This window comes from Labrus mixtus, chromosome 5 (assembly GCF_963584025.1).
Source record: "Labrus mixtus chromosome 5, fLabMix1.1, whole genome shotgun sequence".
Lineage (NCBI taxonomy): Eukaryota > Metazoa > Chordata > Actinopteri > Labriformes > Labridae > Labrus > Labrus mixtus.
This window is the reverse complement of record NC_083616.1, coordinates 22,510,766-22,533,579: the sequence shown is the minus strand read 5'-3', so window position 1 is coordinate 22,533,579 and position 22,814 is coordinate 22,510,766. Positions and strand designations below refer to the sequence as shown.

General features: G+C 38.8%; 3 protein-coding genes across 5 annotated transcripts in view; 2 read left to right on the top strand and 1 right to left on the bottom strand.

Annotated features, from left to right (window-relative positions):
* The window catches only part of LOC132974525 (calsenilin-like), a 41,901-nt gene extending 26,219 nt beyond the window's left edge, over positions 1–15,682 (top strand). The window contains exons 1-7 of one of the 2 annotated variants that reach the window (XM_061038631.1): positions 717–2,192; positions 10,157–10,281; positions 10,387–10,456; positions 11,239–11,417; positions 11,622–11,726; positions 11,858–11,920; positions 14,562–15,682. In XM_061038631.1, the coding sequence (XP_060894614.1) occupies positions 2,087–2,192; positions 10,157–10,281; positions 10,387–10,456; positions 11,239–11,417; positions 11,622–11,726; positions 11,858–11,920; positions 14,562–14,609 (696 nt within the window). In that variant the 5' untranslated portion in view covers positions 717–2,086 and the 3' untranslated portion in view covers positions 14,610–15,682. Of the gene's footprint in view, positions 1–716; positions 2,193–10,156; positions 10,282–10,386; positions 10,457–11,238; positions 11,418–11,621; positions 11,727–11,857; positions 11,921–14,561 lie in introns of those variants that run through there. The other variant, XM_061038629.1, reaches the window with a different exon arrangement.
* The window catches only part of fahd2a (fumarylacetoacetate hydrolase domain containing 2A), an 84,485-nt gene that overhangs the window by 57,431 nt on the left and 4,240 nt on the right, over positions 1–22,814 (bottom strand). The window lies entirely within an intron of this gene.
* Positions 17,715–22,814, top strand: part of slc23a2 (solute carrier family 23 member 2) — a 39,515-nt gene continuing 34,415 nt past the window's right edge. For both annotated transcript variants that reach the window (XM_061038619.1, XM_061038618.1), the window contains exon 1: positions 17,715–18,009. The gene's annotated coding sequence lies outside the window, so the exon portion shown is untranslated. The remainder of the gene's footprint in view (positions 18,010–22,814) is intronic.

Genomic DNA, 22,814 nt, shown 5'->3' with positions numbered 1-22,814 from the left:
CAGAAGACGAGATGTGGTTAAAGGTGTGGCCAAGGGTGCACCACATACCCCCTGGGATCTGATTGGCCAACCCTGGTGCCATAGTAGTTTGGTAAAAGGGAAAGGGGATAGTAAGCTTTTGAAATTAAATATGATACTATAGTTTACTTTTTGTTAAGATTCAACACTATACTCCTGTGCGTACCTGGATACACTTTGTCAGTAAACTCTCCTGCGTGGCCTTAAATGCATTTTGACATCCTTTTATTGAACAGGGGCAAAATGAGTTCAAGAAAAACAAGAACACAGAGAAGGAATGTGTAACATGAAAAAATGCCATAAAGCAACCAAAAATAGTTGCTAAAGAACCGCAAAGTGATGCAAAATGATTAATGTGCAACATTGATTCAAAGATTCCCAAAACAATTTTCAAAAGTTCCAAAAAGTTCTGCAATAAGACACATACTTTATTCTTTCTCCAAGGAGGAGAGGGAGAACTGGTGTCTCATAATCTGTACATGGCATAAGCTTTTTTAATTTATAAATAGCAGCTTTTAATTGATATTAACTGATAGTGACAGGAGAGTGACAGAGTGGAATTGAGAAGAGGGGGAGAGAAAGTCTGTGGTTAGCCAAAGTTACAGAACTCCTGAGAGGATGGAGGGAGGAGGATTGGGAGGAGCAAAGGCGAATCAGATGGACAGACAAAGTAAAAAGGAGGAGTAGAGAAGAGTGAGAAAGGACCACATTAAGGACAGAATGGGGGTGAGGAGGACAGGGCACGCCAAGGAAAAGGTGAAAGTCAATGCAGCAACAGATACATTGAGGAAGCTAAAGAGAGAGAGAGCGAGGGAGTGATGGGAAAGTATGTGTGGAGGAAGTAGACACCAGGGGGAGGAGGTTTCATTCCCCACAGCTCCTCTCACTTTCTCAGGACTTCCCTCCCTGGACACTGCTGCTGAGTGCCTTCTCCACAGAGCCGAACTCTTCCATATCTGGAGCTGGATTTGAACAAACAGTGAAGTGGACTGAATCGGATCGGACAACAACGCGAAACCTATGTTTAACTTTTCTTTTTTTTTGCAAATAAATGAAGTATTTGCTGAATGGGGTTTTTGTGGACCTAAGGAATACAATCTCATCCGAGAGAAAAACAAACAGCGGAAGAAAAGATGGACGAGTGGTGATTAACAACACATAAGTCATCTTTAAAAAAAACATTTTGGACATTTCTGCTTTGCTCCAATGGCAATCTGTTTGACATTTTTTTAATTTTCTTCTATTGTGAGTAGATGTAACTCAAACTAAAGTCAAATAGTCCTCAGCTTGCAGAAAAAGTATGTTTTGATGCTGAGCTGAGTTGTCAGACTCTGCCAGCAGTCAGCTCATCTAATGGGGTTATTTAATGATACCTGCTAATGTACGCTTACTCCTGTATAGCATGGAAGATGAGAGGTCATAGGTGTTTTTTATCTAATGTTCTGTTTCTCAACAAGTCCGCTGTGCTGGCCTCGACTTTCTCAAGCCTAATGGGTGCAAAATCCTGAAAATGGACACAGAGGCTGCACCGCATTCTTTGCTTTCCCCAAAGGACGTATTCCTCTAAAACCAAAATGTGATCCCTGAGTGTAAACTATGACGTGAGGACTGATAATAGCTGTTTGGATTAAGAGGGTGAGCAACAACTTGTGTCTTTATCAGTCTGAGCTCCTGAGTGCGGGAGCAGGAGAGAAGTGACTGTAAACGTCTCTTTTTAATGCTCTGTAATAAATGGCCGGTGACACAACCCCAGTTTTCCCTCGTGGGTTTAGAGAGGGAGGTTTTCCATATATGTCGCCTTCAAACTATTCTCCACGTCAGCATCCGTGTTGACATTAGAGCAGCCGCCGTCCAGCTCCTTGGCCCTGGTCTCATGCTGAACGCAAACCCATGAAGACACCTATCAACCTGACTGATCCCTGATCACCTCTGTCTCAAACACTTGTTGACTTGACTCTCCTGGCCCAGCTTTCCTGGGGGTAGCCCGGGCCTCCTCTCTGTGTCTCCCTGGGACAAGACCGTCTTGTGCAGGCTTGGCCCATAGTGGGCTCCCCTGTCCTATAGAGTCATGGGGATCCAGGGCATGGAGCTGTTTGCCATCGGCGTGGTCATCATCCTGTTCATGGCAGTTCTGAAGCAGTTTGGTATCTTGGAGCCCATGTCCTCATTTGAAGGTAAGGGCCCCACTGAGGCCCCTCTAATGCAGACACTTGGAGCTTAGCGCTGAGACAGTGAGTTATACTTTACATAAACATCTCTGTTCAATAAAACGTAGTATTTGTCAGTGAACTATAGATTTTATTGTGCGATGGCTGAGCTTTGTAATTAATTATCTGTTTACACACCACACAGGTAGATTCTCTTGACAAACACATCAATCATTCAAATTGATTATATATGTGTTTAATGTCATAATAGGTTATGAACCAAATATTTAATGTTCATGCGCCGCTTCAAGATCCTACAAAAGGAGGGATAGAGGGTTCAGGCAAAGTATTTGAGGTTAAATGGTTTATCTCCTTAACTCCAGTGATACACATTTATACAAATTTATTTAAGTTGAATTCTTGACCAAATATTGTTATAGCTCAAAATTTGAAGATGAACTAAGAGATGAAGTGTAGAAAAAAATTCCTACAAGTGTACCTCATTAGATTTTAGCTGAACAGGCGAGACATTTAAAAGACAGGGCTGTTTTTCTCAGCTCATGAAAAGTTGACATTTTGGATTTTGTTGACGCTAAAAGCCTGCGAACTCAAGCCAGAATTGTTGCTTAGACATATCTTGTCTTGATGTCTTGGTCGCGCCTCTTCTTGTAAACACAGCTGACAAAAGTCTTACGCAACCATCATCCACCGCTTTGCAAAAATGACGAGGAGACATAATTAACCAACACCACTGCTGTTTATATTCCGCTGGTTGCTGATTAAAATGAATTTGATAATTTAAAATAATAAACTAGTTATCTCAACTGAAACAATCCAAGAAACCCCTTGGATAGTTTCCATGAATAGTGCTTGTATTTTTTGATCTCCAGTTCTCCAGCAGTTATAACATACATGAGGGTTTAGCTGGTGGTGAATATTACTTATGTATAATTTTCTGTTTTCATTTTGCCCTCTGCATCTTGACACCACGATATACAACCAGGTTCATGTATTTAAATATTGGAGTACTTGTAATTTGATGAAAGATTTGAGTACTTTGAGTCATTATTTCCACATTTCTTCCACTTCTTGACTCGAGTACATTTTTGTATATTACACTGTCCTGATAATAAGTCAAAGATTGCCTTACGAAAAAGAACAAAGTGAGCAATAAAATAAACCATATAAGTTCAATGAAGGAAAACAGAAATGGGAAGTTAGTTTTAATGTTTTGTATGCCGCTCTGCCAACAGAAGCACATAGTGTTTTTTCTTTGACTCTTCATCCCTCCTTACTCTGTCCCTTCTTTACCCATCTCTCTCTCCCTCCATTTGAAAGTAAATTAAAAAAAAACACAAAAATAAGCAACAGTATATAAATGCTATAGCACTGTATATTACTATTTTGTATTTCTTATTTATATTTGGAAATATAATATCAGTTCCTGACAATCATTAAACCTTTGTGGGGGTGTTGGCGTCACAGTGAGGAAAGGTTAATGGGATGTTTTAGTTTGTCCACGAGGAGATTTTCGGTAAAACCTTACTCGGCCACTACACTGTGTACATGTGGGACTGTAAAAGAGCCATCCGATCTCTCTGAACGATGCTGCAGCCTTTGATCAGAGTTTTTGGGCTGGAGTCCAGCCAGTGAGAGTGCCCTGCCCATCAGCGTGCCAAGACAATTACAGCAGGAAGGCTCCAGTCGGCACATTAGTGCTTCTCATGTGGCTCAGCATCAAAAGTAATAAATTCAACAAAAACAGCAGCAATATTGTTTCATAATTTATCACTCATTTCACTTCTCCAATCTTCAGTTCCTCCAATAAGACACACATCTTCCTCCCCCCTTCTCCTCCTCCTCCCCCCCCCCCTCCTCCTCCTCCTCCTCCTCCTGCCCACTGTGGCAGCGCCCACACCCCGGTCTAGCATTACTTCACATTAATTATACATGCGCTATCGAACAAGCCTTCTCTGAGGCCACCTAAAAACGGAGACTGGAGAACTCCTCCAGGACCCTGAAGGACACTGGCCATCCCTCAATAGCCTCAAAAATGTTCCTAATGTGACTTCATACTGATTCCTGACATTTTATGACTTCAGCACCTCCCACTGGGACTAATTTGCTCAAGCAGCTTCTCGTTAACTCCGTGGCAGCAGATATTTAGGGTACAATACAAAACGCAATGATATGAAATTATACCTTTTTTATTTTTTTTATTTTTGGGCGTTTTGTGCCTTTAATGGAGAGATAGGACAGTGGATAGAGTCGGAAATCAGGGAGAGAGAGTGGGGAATGACATGCGGGAAAGGAGCCACAGGTTGGATTTGAGCCTGGGCCGCCCGCTTGGAGGACGATAACCTCCACGCGTGGGGCTGACGCACTAACCACTGCGCTACCAGCGCCCCGAAATTATACCATATTAAATGATACAGAAAGGTTCTGTATGAATGATACACATCAATGTGATGCGATGTGTATGATTCGATACGTCAAGATACAATTCTAGGAACACGATTTGAAAAGTGCGCACATATAGTTTGCTCATCTATCTTTGTACCTCCTCATCAATTTTGTCATCGGGTCAATGTACTTTTCTGGATTTACAAGTTCATCAACCTCTATTTTAACCTTGAAATCATTAAGGTTTACCTTAAAAAAAAAAAGGCACACTGAGCTGAATACATAAATGATCTGTTCTCTACAGCCAGAGGTTTGGCCTTTTGGTTGCCTACGATTGTCTTCCGAACATCCCCAAACCTTAAACTACAAATTTAACTCAAATGATAAGAGAAGGGAAAGCAGAACATTTTGGTTGGTGTGATTAATTGTCTGTCAACCAACTTCTAATTTTAAAATATATATTTTTTCCATTCAATTACAATGAAACTTTACTTTATTTTCCAAGCAGATCATTACAATAATATTGAAACATAAAACACCAGGAGGCAACTAAAGACAGTAAAAATAATCTATTAGTCTTGTAAAGTTGTAAAGTCTTGTAAAATGTGTCTCTATGAAGACTAATTCATTTCAAAGTGGCCAATTGAAGGACTGCAGTCTGCATTGGCTTCTCTTTTTGTTTTAGCTCTGGACATTGCTGCGTAGCACTGAGCATGACTTCATGTTTGAAAATGACTCAAGTCCACTATACATACAAGTGTAAATTAGAAAATGTGTGACCTCCAGTGCAGAAACACTGAGATTATCTTTACAATAGGAGACGTCTTGCATCAAGAAAAAAATATACACACATTTGCTTGTTATGTTTTAAATGAGATAAGATCATTAGACAAGATCTTCCACAACAATTGAAGCACGTCTGGAGGTTATATTGTAAGTGTTCACACATTTTCCACATTGAGCATCATCAGTACATGAGACAACCTTTAGCACAAATAATGTCTGGTATGTTTTTTAATGCATTATTTATATTATCAGCATTCATGAAAATAACTTTTAATGTTGCCTCACAAACTCAGTGAACATCTTCCTCTATCTGTGTGGGTGAGCGTGTAGGGAACTTGTGTTTTCCCATGTCAGTAAAGTCCAGGTTAATGAACCCGCTGACCTTTGATTGTTGTTCCAGTGTTCCTCTGATCTGATGTGGATTTTGGGTTCAGTCCAGCTTGGTCCTATTTTTGTCCGACATCTGATCCCAGAAGTAGCCTTGTCTGTAGAGATATACGAGCCCTATTCTGAGGTACTCTGACACCAGTGTTTGGTATTTTGTACTCCACATTGTCCAGGATGTATTTATAAATACTTTAAAGAGATGGGGAACAAATGAGGAGATTATTTGTTCACTCTTTTACTTAATCCAATGTTTGTCAGATAGATCATTTATCAGACGACCAAGTAGATTTTTTTTTTACATAGATTGATAGAAACATTACTCCATCCCTTACTTTTTAAGAAAATAACTTGAAAAAGCCTTGAACAATGATTGATAACCTTACAGGATGTCACAGGGTTATTTGTTTTGAATCCGAGAAGTAGTTTTATATTATGAACACACATTTTTGCTCCGATAACCAGATATTCAACAGAAAAGTATCACACAGAAAGGGATTTTTAAAGATCTTGATTTTGTCCCTTCTACACATTGAATTGTTTTCTTTTGATTTACTTGAAACGTCAGTGTCAGACCCCTCGTAGTGTCCATTCATCGAAATTCAAATAAAAGAAACAGTGAGTTGATAGGTCTCCTTCTGTTACATGTGCTCTCAGTAATGAGCTTTAGTGGCAGCAGCGAGTGACTTGAAGACGTTTCTCACGCCTCCAGGACGTATACAGCAGCTTATTGGTGGAGCTCTTTCCATTCTGAGAGTACGTCAGTTAATAGTACTGTCGCCTCCTTTGCATATTTCAGTGCAAAATGTGGGTCACTGTTTCACATTTAACACCAATCCACAAAAAAAAACAATTTCAAAGACTGATTTTTAAAAGTAAAATCTATCTTTCTTTGTGTTTGTCTGTTAATACTACTACTACTCATATAAAATAATCGACTGACTTAACTAAAAATAAATAGTTATTTCAATATAAATTGGGCACATTATTTTATCTTGATGGGATTTAGATATTAAAAAAAAGATTCTTCAGGGAGAAATAAATAAGTGATAAGTTATGTTTTAGATTAAGTTGTTTGTTTGCATTAAATTAAGATAATATAATCTCAATCTCATCTAACAATATCTCCTGTCCGTGCTCCTGATGTTTCTTTGACGTCCACTAGAGGGAGTGTGTGTTCACTGTTTCACTTTATTACAAGATTATGAGTGTGTGACACAGTATTAAATCTGTGCTACGGACCCCAGGAGAGAAAGAGCGCAATTAGAAAGTGGATCACAGAGCTTAGTGGGAAAATGAGATTCAGGACACCTGTTGACCTCTGTCACCATCCCCTCTCACTACTTAAAGGAAACTTGTTAAATATATGGCACATTTACAAAAACAAAAAGTTTGTTTGTCTTATATCTTTGATATCCTGTGCCCTGTTTTATTTACTGTCTTTTATGATGAAAAAAAAAAGTCCTTCCTCCGGTTGTTGCAGGTTAATTATATTATTAAAATATATGATGACAAATTCAGTAATTCAGTGAGTGGAGGATTTTCTGAAACATAATCCTCACATTCAGAATTTTTGTAGTTTTTCCTTGGATGAATATGATCAAAACACAGAGCTGTTTGAATGTGATGATCCAGATTTTTTGGGGGGGACGGTTATTTTCTCTATCCCCTAACTGTAAGGTACTTTTACTTTTATGTTTTGCAGTAATCTGCGTTGGGCCATCAAACCTTGCTTATAGTTGTGAAGAAAACCCTGAAAGAGAGTGAGAGAGACAAGGATAGAGGGAGAGAGAGAGAGGAGGGAGGGGAAAGACAGTCAATTAAAAAAAGGCAGAAGGGAAGGGCTAAATGAAGAAACAGAAAATGAGTGACGGGTGAGTGACACTATTTCTGAGACAGGGAGGGATAGAGAAGGATAGAGAGTGAGTCTAAAGGAGACAGATGGATGGTAAGAAAGGTGTGCGGATCATTTATTTCATGATGTAGAAAGGGGAAAATAAACAAACTCATCCTGGAGGAAAAGGTAGAAGAAGAGGGGAAGGTGACTGTGAGGTGGGAGACGGAGGGACTTCAGACAGTTGGGATCGTCTGCCTGGTGATCATGTTCCTCAAACTGATGCACCTGCTGGGTCTGATTGACATCACTGAGACAGGTGAGGTGACAACAAGAGGGGGCGAGGATGAGGAAGATGTAGTAAAGAGGCTATAGCTACGTTGTTGTTCCTATACTAAATCATTTTTGAAGCATGTCTGGAGAGTTGTAGAAGCAGATGTAAAGGTTCTTCAAAGACAAACATGAGGGTTAAATCTCAAGACCTTTTTTCTAAATGGCGGAATCATCTCATTGGCTGCTTGTAAAATAATACTGACTTAAAATTATGAGGCTGGTGATATTCAACAGTGTGTGATGAATGAGAAATGACATGGGTCTACTCTTTAGTTAACCATGCATAAATACACATTTTGATATTTGTTGTCATATCACCTGCGTTTCTTACCCTGACTTCAAACTGGACCGCGTACTCTTTACTGTTATTTATTGTAGTTTTTATTCTTGCTTATATTCACCCCCAGCATCTGCTTGGTGTCAGTGTTGTGTTGCTGCTAGCTGACAAGGCTAATGTTAGCTTGCTAATACCATGCCTGTTTAGTGTAAAATAAGTAATCTGTGGTTGACATATCTTATACATATCTTACCATAAACTAAATATATAGATATATATATATTTTTTTAAATTAATATTATAAATATTAAAGAATGGAATAGTCTGTTTAGAATGAAGTGTAAAAGAGGTAACATGTGGTCAACATACATGACCTTAAACTCGATACAGTTTTTTAAATCACAAATTATGCATCAGTTAGCTAGGTTAGCATAACTTTCCTTTTACTCTTTCGAAATTGAAACTCAAAAACATGTATCCCTTCAAGTCAAGCACTGATAATTGGTACTGTAGAAAAGAAGTACTGCCACGATTAACAAAAGATACAAGTTTTATTTCGTCAAATTGTTTAGTTTCTTACTAGCTTGTTAGGCTACAAAAGACTGACTTCCTGTTTACATGGTTTCTCTGCTCTTGATTGGACAATGCTGTTAGAGTTAGAGACTTAACTCTAATGTGAGGTGTCCATTTTTTTATTCAAATTATACAAATCAAGTAAACCTGAGTTTTTTACTCAAAGGCCTATTTGTAATTTTTTAATTGAAGCTCACATGATCATAACTTTGATATGACATACGAGGCATTAAGTTAATACAAATAAACTACTTAAACATTACATTTGATCTTTCATACATCATCGAAGAGAAAGATCTTTAGAAAGAATATGTTCACTCACTGTCCACTTTCCAGATTTTTCTCGAGTCCTCAAACCTGATGTGATTGAAAGCTGTTAAAACAACTTGATAAGAGATCTTTCAATGAAGAATCGTGGTCAAGAATGAATCATATATACTGAAGAAAAGTTTGATCATGACTTATTACATTTGATACTCATTTATTTTGAAAGGATAAATACAGCCTTCTTTTTTTAATAAATGGGATTGTTCATGTGTTGAAGAAGGTCAGACGTCATCTGCTGATTCGAGCTCACTTTGTGCAGGAAGTCACTAAACTGTCTCAGTGTTTACTGAACCCTAAAGAAAGTTCATCCGCTGGGTTTTAATCTTTATGTTTCACAGCATATTATATTTCACTGCTCTGCTGGATGTTTGATCAGATATAACTTGAGTATTTTTCCTCTGTACCGCTCAGTGCTTTATCTTACTTAGACCTCTCACTGATTGATCTGACTATTTTTCTTTGTTTTTTCTTCCTCTTCCTCTTCCTATCACTTTCACTGTTCTCCATTTACTCTCTTTCACTTCATCTTCGTATCAACACCCTCTCTCCTCCTCTTGCTCTTTTCTCTCTCTCTCTAAAGATGGTGAGTATGGATATGATACTATCTTAAAGAAAAAATGTCCCACTTTTAATGTTTCCTTTTACCCAGTTGTGCAGTGCTTTCTCTTATCGTGGGTGAACTTGTAACCAATTACTAAGTACTTATTAAGTTTTTGATTTGTAAGTAAAAAGATTGATTTCCTCAAATTTAATATTTTCCACAATGGCTTTTAATAATTAGAAGGCTAATGGATAAAAACAAAACATGTTTGGTGACATTTCCGCCATAAAGAAAGCACCTTCTCTTCTGTTTTTGTCCCTGATTTGGCCTGATTTTTTTTTTTCTAAAATTGCTTGTTCTTCCCACCTGCTCCTGATAAACGCCTCCCTCCCTTAACGTTTGCCTGCATCCACACACTCAATGTCTGCCCCCATCCTCCTTCTTTTCCCTCTCTCTTTTCTATCTCTGCTCTCTCTATCTTCCCGTCTGTCTATCCATCCTTCCATTTCTGTCCCTCTCTCTTTCTCCCACAGACAGCAGCGACAGCGATTTGGAGCTGTCGACTGTGCGTCACCAGCCGGAGGGGCTGGACCAGCTGCAGGCTCAGACCAAGTTCACCAGGAAGGAGCTCCAGTCTCTGTATCGGGGCTTCAAAAATGTAAGTGCGGTTGTTGAGACGCTCCTCAGTGCTTTAACAATATTATTTTACTTTAATTAGACCTGAGTTCTTCTAATGTATGCCTTTTCTTCCTCTCTGGAGCAGGAGTGTCCCAGTGGAATGGTGGATGAGGAGACGTTCAAGACCATCTATTCTCAGTTCTTCCCCCAAGGAGGTTAGACGTTGGAAGGATTTCTCCTTTCGTGTCCTTTCTTTTTCAGGGCTGTATGAAAATTGTAACCTGGGAAAAGTGGTGTTTTGTTCTGTTTTTTTTATTTATTTAAGAGGGTAATATTCTTAATTTCTACAGGTCTCTCATTTATTTTTGTTTTCGCCCTTATCTTGCCAATTTCACTGTAAATAAAATAGATACATCAAAATAGTGAAAGGACAAACTAAGTTAAATCAGGACAGTGGTGGATGATACCAGATACTTTTATTATGCAGAATTCTTAATACTGAATGTGAATTTAAAAATAGTCTATTTCAAGTAAGGGTGTGCTTTAAAATATGACTGAAGTTAAGTATGGAAGCATTTTCAGCAAAATTTTAAATAAAGAAAAAATCTACAAATCCTCCCTGTAGTATTTTGTGTTATATTCATATTTACACTCGTGAATTTGTTTTTCTAGATGTTAGTAAAAAAAAAAACGAATGCGTCGAAATGTAGTGTTTTTTTTCCCCCCATATTTAAACCTTTACTGGTATTGAGTTTTTTTTAAGCTGTTAAGGCCGAGCATTTAATATTAAATACCAAAGTTAAGAACATACACCTCAAATTGAACTTGAGTAAAGTAACTTATGCTACTTGATCAAAAAGATTCATTTTCTTACACGTCTGACTCCAGAAGACAACAGTAATCCCTAATCAACCTTTTTTTTTTTGTTTTATAGTTCGAATATAACCCTTCCACTCCAATCATTTTCTACTCTGGTTATGATTCTTTTTGTCTACAGATGCAACCACCTACGCTCACTTCCTGTTCAACGCATTCGACATCGACAGAAACGGGTCGATCCGCTTTGAGGACTTTGTCATCGGCCTGTCAGTGTTGCTCAGAGGTTCAGTCACTGAGAAGCTCAACTGGGCCTTTAACCTCTACGACATTAATAGGGACGGCTACATCACCAAAGAGGTTTGTCATAGATAAGTTAACTCAATACAGGCACATGTCTTTTTTCTATTTCTCAATTCTCCTTTTCCATGACTCATTGAGTATCGAGTGAGTAATCGGATTGGACGAGGGGCGTTCCATGATACAAAATACTTTGTTGTAATCGTATGCACAAGGCTGCAGGCCGAGTGCCGAAGTTAATCCACTTGTCTTTCTTGTCTTCAGGAGATGCTGGCCATCATGAAGTCCATCTACGACATGATGGGGAGTTACACGTACCCGTGTGTGCGAGATGAAGCCCCCTATGAACATGTCGACAAGTTCTTCCAGGTTGTTAATGCATACTTTATGTTTAAAAACACACTGCGCTACACATCTTTAACTTGCCAACAACATAACACACCACTTTTAAATGATCTCAGTAATGTGTTGTTTCTATATGCTTGGTTTATCCTTTATAGAAAATGGATAAAAACAGAGACGGCGTGGTGACCATTGAAGAGTTCATTGAGACCTGTCAGAAGGTGACTTTTTAACCTGTATCCCACCTACAGACTACAACAAATCTAATCATAGTGCCTGAGCAACACTAATAAAGAACAAGGGGTCAGGGTTCAGAGTCAGTGACAACATGGTGCCAGAGTTTAATCACGCTCTGACTCTCATTGTCAAATATGGTAAAAAAAAATCACCCACGTTCCGTTCATCCTCCCGATCACGTCCAGACCCGAACTCTACTTCTTATCGTCACTTTTTTTGTCTCTTAATAACTTTTAGATGTAAATGTATCTCCTTCTTCATTTCATACCATTCCTCTTAAGGGCATGATCGCACAAACACTATCCAATCAGTGATTTTCAAACATTAAACTAATTTCATTTGTAACACTTTATGTTCATTCAATCGTTACAGACACACACAGGTTAGATAATGTCAGGACAACACAACAGAACAAGCTTTGGTGAGGTTGTAAAACATACTCCTGCTACTTTTGACTTTTCCATTATTGGAGGAGATGCTGTAATAATCATAATAAATATTTATAATTTATTGATATGGTACTTGTCAAGCTCAAGCACAATGTGATTAATGGGATTTAACCTTTATTTAACCAGGAAAAAGTCTCATTGAGATTAAAAATCTCTTTTACAAGAGCGTCCTGGCCAAGACAGGCAGCAGCACAGTTACAGGGTTTCAGACATAAAACACTTAACAACAATGAACATAAATACAGGAATCACAAAAAGAACCATTCGTCAGAATCGTTCATAAGTCATCAGCAACAAAGCGATCAAAAAGGGGCAATACGAGTTTGCTAAAACATCTACAGTCAGATATTTCTGCCTCCAGATCATTAAGACGACCTTTAAAAACATTCAAGGAAACCAGCTCCCGAAGATTTAAAGTATCTTGCAACCGATTCCAAGAAGAGGGAGCAGCATACTTGAACGCCCCTTTTTCCTAATTCGGTACGGGCTTTAGGGATGGTTAGAAGGTGTAAATCCTGCGAGCGAAGATGATAACTTCCATTACTTTTTTGAAGTATGTAGCTCTGTAGGTAGGATGGAAGCAGACCGAGAATACCCTTAGAAATAAAAATATACCAGTGGTTTAGTCTATGTGCAGACAAGGCAGACCAACCAACCCGAGCATACTTTTAGATTAGGGCTTTTAGATTGGTGATAAACCTCAGTGCCCCATGGTAGACAGTATCCAACGCATGTAGGCTTTGCGAGGATGCGTGCATGTAAATAGCATCGCCATAGTCTAGCGCCGACATAAAAGTGGCAGCAACAAGTGTTTTTTTGGCCTTAAATGAAAAGCAAGACTTATTTCTAATATAAAATCCTAATTTTAACTTTTTTTTTACCAATTGTTGAATGTGAGGCTTAAAAGAGAGAGAATCATCAATCACAAATCCCAGATATCTGTATTGAGATACAGACTCAATTTCAAAACAATTTAAAACTCTGAGCATTCCTCTGTGCTTCACAGTTGAGTAAAACAAAACCTCCTGTTCCCAGAGCAAACATACCACTGTCCAGTACAAGGCGGAGCTGGTTGAAAAATCTTCAGCTGTTATTTTCTACTTTAAGATCACATAAGTAAGTCTGACCTTTGAGAAGAATCTGATGTAATTCAGAACTTTAATGAACTTTCTGCCAGACGTTAGCTGAAAAACAAAAAACATGTTTACACAGATATTTATGGGCCACAGTGGAAGTCTTCATGTGAGGTCAACATGTGTTGGGGGAAAATCACTGTCTTGACTTTGGGGCTTCTGTTGTAGTTGTTCAGCCACTATGTTTTCATGACTTCATTGGAATATGAAAAAAATAAACAATATGAGCTCACTCATGTTGTGCCTGGTTGTCCTGCAAACACTTTTGGTGCTCTGACTCACATCGGGGTTAACACATGATGAGTAAGCATTGAGTTTGAGCTTTACCTGACACTCAAACATTGGGAAACAGTACAACTTGCAGCTGTTCTAACATTCCTCATGAAAGATAAATAATTTAAAAAAGGATTAGCCTACTTTCCGTGCAGCCCCAAACGGGCCAAGCGGTAGAGATCATGGATTTAGTTACTCTTTAAGGAGAATTGACAAAACTTTAAGTGTAAATAAACGGCCAGGCCACTTTTTTTCAGCTGAAAATCTTAGGGTTAAGTCACCCTGAAATACGAAAGTTTCAGTGAGAATAAGGCAGAACTTTGAAAATGTGTGCCCACTAAAGTGTGGATTTGTAAGCATGCGTTATAGTCACAATTTTGTCAATTTACAGAACTTTTGACAGTGCCAAGTTGATAAATAGAGGAAAAATGAGAGCAGAATATTAAGTGAAATACAAACTACAAAATGTGTGTTTGTATTTTTAAATGTGGAAACTAACAACATTATTAATCAGAGAATAAGAATATTGATAGAGTGACAAGGCTCATAAAAAGTAAACATAGCGATAGAAATGAATACAGAGAAAACAGAAAACCACATACCAGTAAATAAACAACAGGGCATATTAGCTGATTCATATTCAAAAATGTTCATTTTGAGTTTGTCACATTTTCAATTTGATTAAAAAGGCACAGACATTTTAAAAGCTTAACCCGATATATTTGGTCACTTCTGCTGACAAATGTTTTTCTTTATCTTGATTTCCCCAGGACGAGAACATCATGAATTCCATGCAGCTGTTTGAGAACGTGATATAACCAATGAAGATGCTCTCAGGTTTTTTTTCCCCATTTGCTCAAATGAACACACGTGAACACTGCACCCCACACAGCACACCTCACACTCCACACTGACATCCCTGCACATAATGTAGCCACTGTAAAGATACACAAACAAGACATTTTATTCTATTCGGACTGCTGCACTCTTTTAGCTGAATGTTGCTTTTGGGATAAAAAGGACTGTTGCAGACAGAAGAAGAGCTTCCAGGGTAAATTCCCAAATATCCACATGATGTGTTGTTGTGTGTCCAACCAACAGGAAGACACAGAGGTGTTTTCATTGTCAGATAAAAAAAAAATCAATAAGGAAAAAACAAGCTTATGGTAATACACTGACCTCAACAGTAACACACACTCTCACCCCCCCCCCCCCCCCCCCACACACACACACACACACACACCAACCTGCTGTTTCTTTAAGAGTGTGTACAACTGAATAAATTACAGAAAGAAAGAGCAGCACAAAATAAAACCGCAGCAACACAAAAAAGTAGAAATGAAAAAGCATGTTTGTCACCAGATATGTGATGTGGAATTAGCTTGCACTACAGTTTTATGACTATGTATAATATGCGCCCAAGGTAAAGGCACTGTAGATACCTACACCTGATACACACACATGGAAACAGTGTGTATGTATATATGTATAGTTAATAGTTCTATATCCTACGTTGTATTGTTCTCATCTGTGCTGCACTGGGTGATGAAATAGGACCAGAACTGAATATTTGTGTTACAAATCTCTGTTAAACTTCTTGTTATGTAGCAGTTCTACACAAAATTGTAATGTATTATCAATATTTTATTTTTATTTTGTATAAAGGAGATGACAGATTATGTTGAAGTGGTCATATTGGGGAAAAAAAGTAAGTCTGTATAGTACTGTGAAGAAACACCAGGACTGTTAAAGTGTGTGTTCTTATGCTGCATTAGGGCTTTATTTTGACTCTTCAGTATCTGCGAGCATGCTGACTCTAAGTGCCACAGTATTATGAACAGTACAGTAGGACCTTTGTGATGTGGATTAATTAAAGATGCTGTCGACAGCTGCGACTTGTTCCTTTTTTTTTTTTTTTTTTTTTTTTAAATGTGTCCCTTCATTGCATTTGCCTCATGTATTTACATGCAAACTGTGGGGGACCAAACAGGCAATGTGACAAGCCTGGTGTTGATCAGTGGGTAAACGGCGACACACTAAAATAAGGATGTTTTGTCAGCAAATGTGAGGTGTGAAATTTGGTTAAAGTGTATATGAACAAAAAGTGGACCGCATATCTTTAGTTGTCATCGTATAGTTTTTCCAACACAATGTTTACTGTGTACGACAAGAAGAACTGAATGTTTGTTAATCCTTAAACTCATTTAGCCTTTTATTATTTCAATTGAGTTATTGTGTCAGTCAAGACAGAACCCTAATGTTCACTCGCAGCTGCTTCATTCGTATCCTAACTTCAGCTGTTTATTCATCGGCTGACTGGCTACCAGCTCACTTGTAATGTCAAATCATATTCCTGCAGGTGTGCGTGACTGCTGCTCCCCAAAATGATATAAACATTACCTTTAATTGATCTCTTTTCCAACAGATTCTTCAAAAAGAAAAGGTTGTAAGCTATAACTGTTCCATTAGGTCATCACAGGCTAATTCTGTTTTCATACATTTTGGCCTCATAACCTTTATCTTTTGTACATGTAACTCTAGATGAACTATTGTGCAACATCTCATATTTTGGAAATGCCATCATGGCTGATTAAAAGTTAAAATAAGGGGCAACGTTCGGTCACAAAGAAACTTGACTTTTAGAAATGGATTACGACTTTGGCTTTGGTCCATCAGTCTGGCTTTTTGTAAATGTGATGTGATTCCCATCCTTGGAGCAGAGCTGCTACTCAGATCCAGAAAGGCCAATAGGCTTCTCTCACTTTATAAAAATGTTGCAAAAAAAAAAAAAAAAAGGCGGTTTTATTTTTTGCTGAAATTAAAAACCAAGTTGTTAACTTAAATAATTAATTTATATCCAAAGATCTGAATATTTTCATTATAAGGATTTGAGGCAGGCCCAAAAACAGACCTGTAAGCAGAGGTAATATTTGCAAACATCAGGTGCAAGAACTGATTAACAAACCCAGCATGATAGCACCCTTGGGGGCTTGACCTAAGCAGTCCATACATTTTGGCTAACTGTGTGGCAATACATTATTTTCAGTGATACCAAAGTTGCACATCCTGTTTAGGTGTGAGACACATTAATGCTCCTAATGTGCTTATAGGCACGTGGGCTATTGTTTGATAACATGCCAATAACTACTGGCCACTAACAGGGCTTTGTAATGTTAACCCCTTTTTGAGTCCCCCTGCCCCCATGTGGCCAAATAAATATTGCAATACAGCTTTCATAATAAAGGAGTGACATCACATTTTTAGGTAACATTATGATCAGGTGGATAACTCACACCACACAAATGCACATAATTACACTCCACTAAAAACATAAACTGAGTTGAGATGGACGGTAGAATGAAAGTGGGAATTGGCCTACATTGTATTTAATTTAGGTTGTGGGTCAATGATTTCTCCAGCAATCCCTTTGACTCCAGACTCTATATAATTGGGGGAAAATTCCCTGGTTTATTCTTGTTATCAAACCCTGTGTGCACTGGGTTGTGTGAGCTCACAACCAAAAATGTGAATGTAGGGCAACGAAGACAGTTAAAATAAACAACCATTAGATGGCAGTGAAGCTGAATACTGATCCTAAATACACAGTGGAAAAGCCAGAAGACGGACATAACTTTAATTCTCTAAAAATGTATTGAACATTTTAGCAATCCGTATACATGCAGTGGTGGAAAAATACAAAGTACATCTTATGCAAGAAAGGTCATAAATAAATAAAAAACGGTAGAAGGCACTGTCACTGAGATCTTCAAAGGGAGGGGGGGGCGTGAAGGGGTCCCTTCATCGGCATGTTAGTGTCTGATTGGCTTAGAAACGGTTCCAAGGCGGCGCGAGTGCAGAGGCAGCCACTGACGTCACGGCTGAATGTGCGCACGCGTGGTGGCCAACATCTACCCCGTGGTTTTATGAAAGGCGAAATCCCTCCACGGGCAGAGCATACGGTAGGTGTTTAAAACTCCCCCACCCCCCGTCTGTTCGTGAGGAAGAGCTTGTGTCAGAACAACCTGGCTTGAAGACGGGACTCATCTCTTCGGCACGGCTCCGGTTCTGTTCGGGCTACCCTTCGGCTCTCTCTCTCTGCCCCCGCCTTCATCCTCTCGGCGCACCGCTTCAGCAGCACACAAACCACGGGGACGAGCCGACACATCACAGCTAGCCGAGAAGGGAAGTGGGGGCTTCGTCTTGTCCTTCACAACGCAGGTGAGCGCGTAACGTGCCCTTCTAATCCCTTTGTGACACACTTAGCAACAGTCTTTTAATGTTGACGAAAGGAAGCAGCAGGACGTTAAGATATCACTTCTGTGAATGCCCGGTGTGTGCGTCGTTGTTGTCGGTCAGAGATGTAACAGAAGGCTCTCGCCTCCCGTAGCTGGAGGACGCAAAGTGCCGGTGTGTCTGCTGATGTTTGAGCGTGACCGTCACACACACACACACACAAGGCCTAATGTATTTCACACGAGATATTACCTATCTGTGCGTTTTGAAGGCCAGATGTCCCAATGTTTACAGATACGAGGTTTATTGTGACTCTCGGACACTAAAAACACACTTGACGTGCGTCACCAGCTGCCAGCGCTACAATATCAGTTCATTTAATGTGACCCCGAATGGTAAGACTGATAATTAAACCACGCTACCAGGCAGCTTTAAGTGGGACACCAGAGCTTATTTGGCCATTAGGATTTATTGGCTCCTGGTGATGGTGTCGTCCTGGAAACGTTGCTTGGCAGGTGTGTGTTTGAGCACGCGACGCGTACAGTTTGTGCGTCTGTTATAACGCATAAAAAATAAAAGCAGGTATATAGAAATGTGTACAAGTCACCATCTAATGTCGATGGATAAAGATGCTGCCTAACGTGGAGTCAGGAGTTGAGATTTATTTACCCAATGTGCTTGCGAGCAACTTCACCGTTTTGCCTCCCAATTCAAATCAAACAGACAAAGTAGATGGCTTCCAAGGTTATCATAGAACAAAACAGCTTGAAGACATCTTCATAATATTTATGCATCAGTGGTCATGAATTCGAGAAAATTGTGCGGGGTGCCATGTTACTTGGAGATCATAGGCCCTGACATCAGTCACTTTGTTGTATAGGAGTCTGTGTTGTTGACCTTATTAATATGATGCTCTCTTTTTTTTTCAGAGTAAATTCTAGTTGACCTCAGACTCTGGGACATGTTTATTTTAAAGATAAATGCATCAATCTGATGCACTTAAAGACAACACTTATCATGCTAAATGACACATGAGTTTAACACAGGCGAACATGATGGTAGATAAAAGCATTCTGACAACGTATGTCATAAGCGAACGATAACATTACCTAACGGGTACCACCTCCATGTGGAGTCATTTCAAGTCTCAGTCTTTGATTTTTGGGATACCAAGATTAACTTTAGTCAAAATGTTAATATAAGATATGCTCTTTCTAAAGTTGAAAGCCTTTAACCATTATTTCTTTTTAGAAACAGAGTCTTTAATATTACAATTTAAATTCAGGCATTTATTACACGGATTACCAAACGTATTTTAAGACTGCAGAAAAAAGCATCCCACACTACAGACCTTCTTCCATACATGAGCAAGGTACTACTTCCTTGACCAATTGACCCATTATACTTTATCATTACTACTTATCTACACAATGATGCTGCAAAAAAAAAAGATAATTCAAGCTATAACTAATGCTTGCTGAATCATACTCAATGATTGTTGAATGGACCTAATCGTTCCCATATAGCATGCCATATCACATGATTTCTGGGATATGATTTGCTTCCCTGCCTTTCTCACAGATGCTCATAGCAAGACTACACCCACAGCCTTGCACAGTATTATCCAATAATAACATCAGTGAAGCTGCTTTCTTATTCTACTCTAGCACAAAACACAACACCAGAGACAATTTTATGTTATTGTGAGCAGCGTAAAATTATTTTTGGTTTATTTTGAGACTGCGGCTCCAAAATGTAATTATGGAAAGCAACAACAGTTCAGGTTAATAACAGGAATCACTGCTCCAGGAAAGATCATCTTTATGTTCTCACCAAACCAAAGATATTTTTCATCAGTCAGGCATTAGGCATTATTTGACTTTTTGAGCCAGTAAATTCTGTTAAGATGCACTCGATCCCAACCCTAACCCAACACAATGGATACACATAAAAAATGTTCACTTCTTTTTGTCAAACTTACACAGGCAACTTTTAGTAGGAAAAACAAGTGGTTGCCTGCGAGGCCAAAAAATGCTCAAATGGACCCCATTGTTTAGTAATGTGTGTTTACAGATGTCAAAGTGCTCAGTTTAGTTTAGGATTTGGTTAAATACTTTCATTAAAAACAAGTAGATCAAATTTAAAACTGTGAAGCTGGTCTGATGAGAGAAAAATGAGGTATATCAGACAACGTTCACATTGCTATTCTTGCATGCTGAGTATTTTGCATTGCATGTCCCTGCAGTTTGCATACTACTCAGGACCTATGAGTTGTGTTTTGTCTTTTTGCACGCGGGTATGTGAGAGCAGGACTAGGGTTTGTGTCAGTCCTTCCTCAGTAGTGGTTAATTATTAGTACTTGTCTTGAATTGATTGATTTCATGTTCTATATCAAGTAAAACAAGCTATATTTAATGACAAAATCTTGCACAGTTAGTGTTGTTCCCACTATCACAAATGAGCCTTTAATTCTAACAAGAGACAGCTGGTCGTTTAAGTTAACGGAATTTAATTTGAAGTAGCTGACCGTGTACATGAATGCTCTTCTGTGCCAAAACAAGAATGATATCATTTTAAAAACACACATAATAGACAAAAATGGAACATTGAACTCGGCACTGTTATCCAAAGTACCAGTTTATTGGAAGCGACCCCAACCTCATGGTTTGCCTGTGCGTAAAATTCAGCACCATAATCTTATCAAATGTGATAATTGACAAAGGCAGTTGGGGGACTGACAGAGAGGACTTCAGTGGTGCAGCTATGGAAGATTGGCTGTAGGACCAGTGGACATCCCTGTTGTCGTGCTTGCTGGATGTAAAGGTGCAGGCAGTCTACACGTTATAAGAAGTAGCTGCAATGTGCGATAGTATTGTTTAATATTGCGATGATATGACCAGTGATAAAAATTAAAATAATGAAGCGTGCGTCAGCTGTAACAGTGTTATACCTGCAGTTGTTCCATATCTTCCCTAATGTATCTGATATGTTTCCAAAAAGCAGAACCTTTTTTTGTCTTTCACCACAAGATCTTCCTCGGCCCATTTGTCTTCCATTCTTCCTCAATAATTGTGCACGCTCACCTAGCAATCAACAGGAAATTGTCATCTTCTTATCTCAAGTTAGCTGACAGCTAGCTCGGATTGCATCTGATTGACCAGCAGAGCCACGCATGAACACATATTAGCCAAACAGTTGAAAACTAACTGAACAGTAACCGATAGACGTTAAATGTGCCTATAACAGCATTTCAGATGGTCATTTGTGTGTTTTTATTTCAGAATGATGAATGTTTTGTGTGGAGACCAGAAGGACGGTGCACAGTCTGAAATATGTATCAACATCACCAGGTTTCATAAGGTCAGCTGTTTTGCTTGAAACATGATTGCAAGCCTCTCTTTAGAAAGTACAGGTTGAGGTGGTTGAATGAGTTGTCTCAAATGCTACAATTCACCAGACAACAACTCCCTGCAACTGGAGATCTGTCCTCTCTACGTAACCATGTAATTTTGCTTCAAAGCAAATTATACCAGAAAAAAATGCAGGTGGTGACATTCACAGCAAAGTTAGTACAAGGTCTGGCAAGACAAGGAACTAGGAAGTAAAAAAAGTGAAAGAATGTAGTTTCCCCAAACTAATGGAACATGTGGAAACATGATAGTTATCAGTATATCTGCCAGATTATTTTCTATTTCTCCAAAATATATACATTTTTTTGTCTCTTCCAATTCATTGTTTTTTATGTCTACCCGCTGCAGCAAATCAGGAACTTGGAGTACAAATGCTTTTTTTTTTTTGCATTTGTGCTGTTAAAGTTTCCTTAACATGTTTAAATAGCAATTAATTATTATCCGTTTATTTACTTTCAAATAGTGTTTACATTATACTCACATTAAAAAGCAGTTCATGTTTAAAATCAATAGTTGAAAGTCCGCAAACATAGCGACATTACATACAGGATATAAAGACATCAACATATGAACCACGTGAAAAACACACAGCACACTTTCACGCATATCAACCATATTTCAAGATATGTTGCATCAGACAGAATGCTTCTAAATGTGTGGAGTAAGATCGCGAAACCTTGTTCAGAAAATCACAGTCATGGCAAAGATGACAGGTTCCCCTTTTACATCATGTGTCAGATATATCCCAGCTGCAAAATGCTGACAACACACTTTTAGTAACTGACAGGGAGTCTGAACTTGAAAACGTGTATTTCAACCTTTTACTGTAGCTCCCCTTTGTCAGTCTCGCTTACAGTAAATCGATGTAGAGCAGACTACCACCTCACAGGCTGTCCATCCAGACTGGGCCAGGAACGAGCACACCGAGGTGAACTGGGTCACAGAATGGATTCCTGGCTCTGTTTGTTGAAGGCAGCGTGTGACTAAGATTACACCACAGTGCTGGGTCATTGCTGTGCCTTCCCACTGTGCTGTGTGAAGGTGCGTGCAGTGTATGTTTCATATTGGGCGGCAAATGAGAATATGTTCCCATGTTACTCTGAAAAGTGTGTGCTGAAAACAAATCTCATCTCTTTTTCCTTTGCAGCTCATTTATTGGTTGATACTTTTACTTTTCTGAGTACGAACAAACTAAAAATTATTTTTTTCCCAAATCTCCATTTCGTGTGTGATGAAAGAAATCAAGTAATTTAAGGATTAAATGGTCAGAGGCAGCATACCGAACCATAAGATTCTTACATAACAAGGACTGAACAACAAAGCCGGCAGTATTACACTAAACTAGGCTGAATTCATTACTGTAACACTGACAGCTGTTAC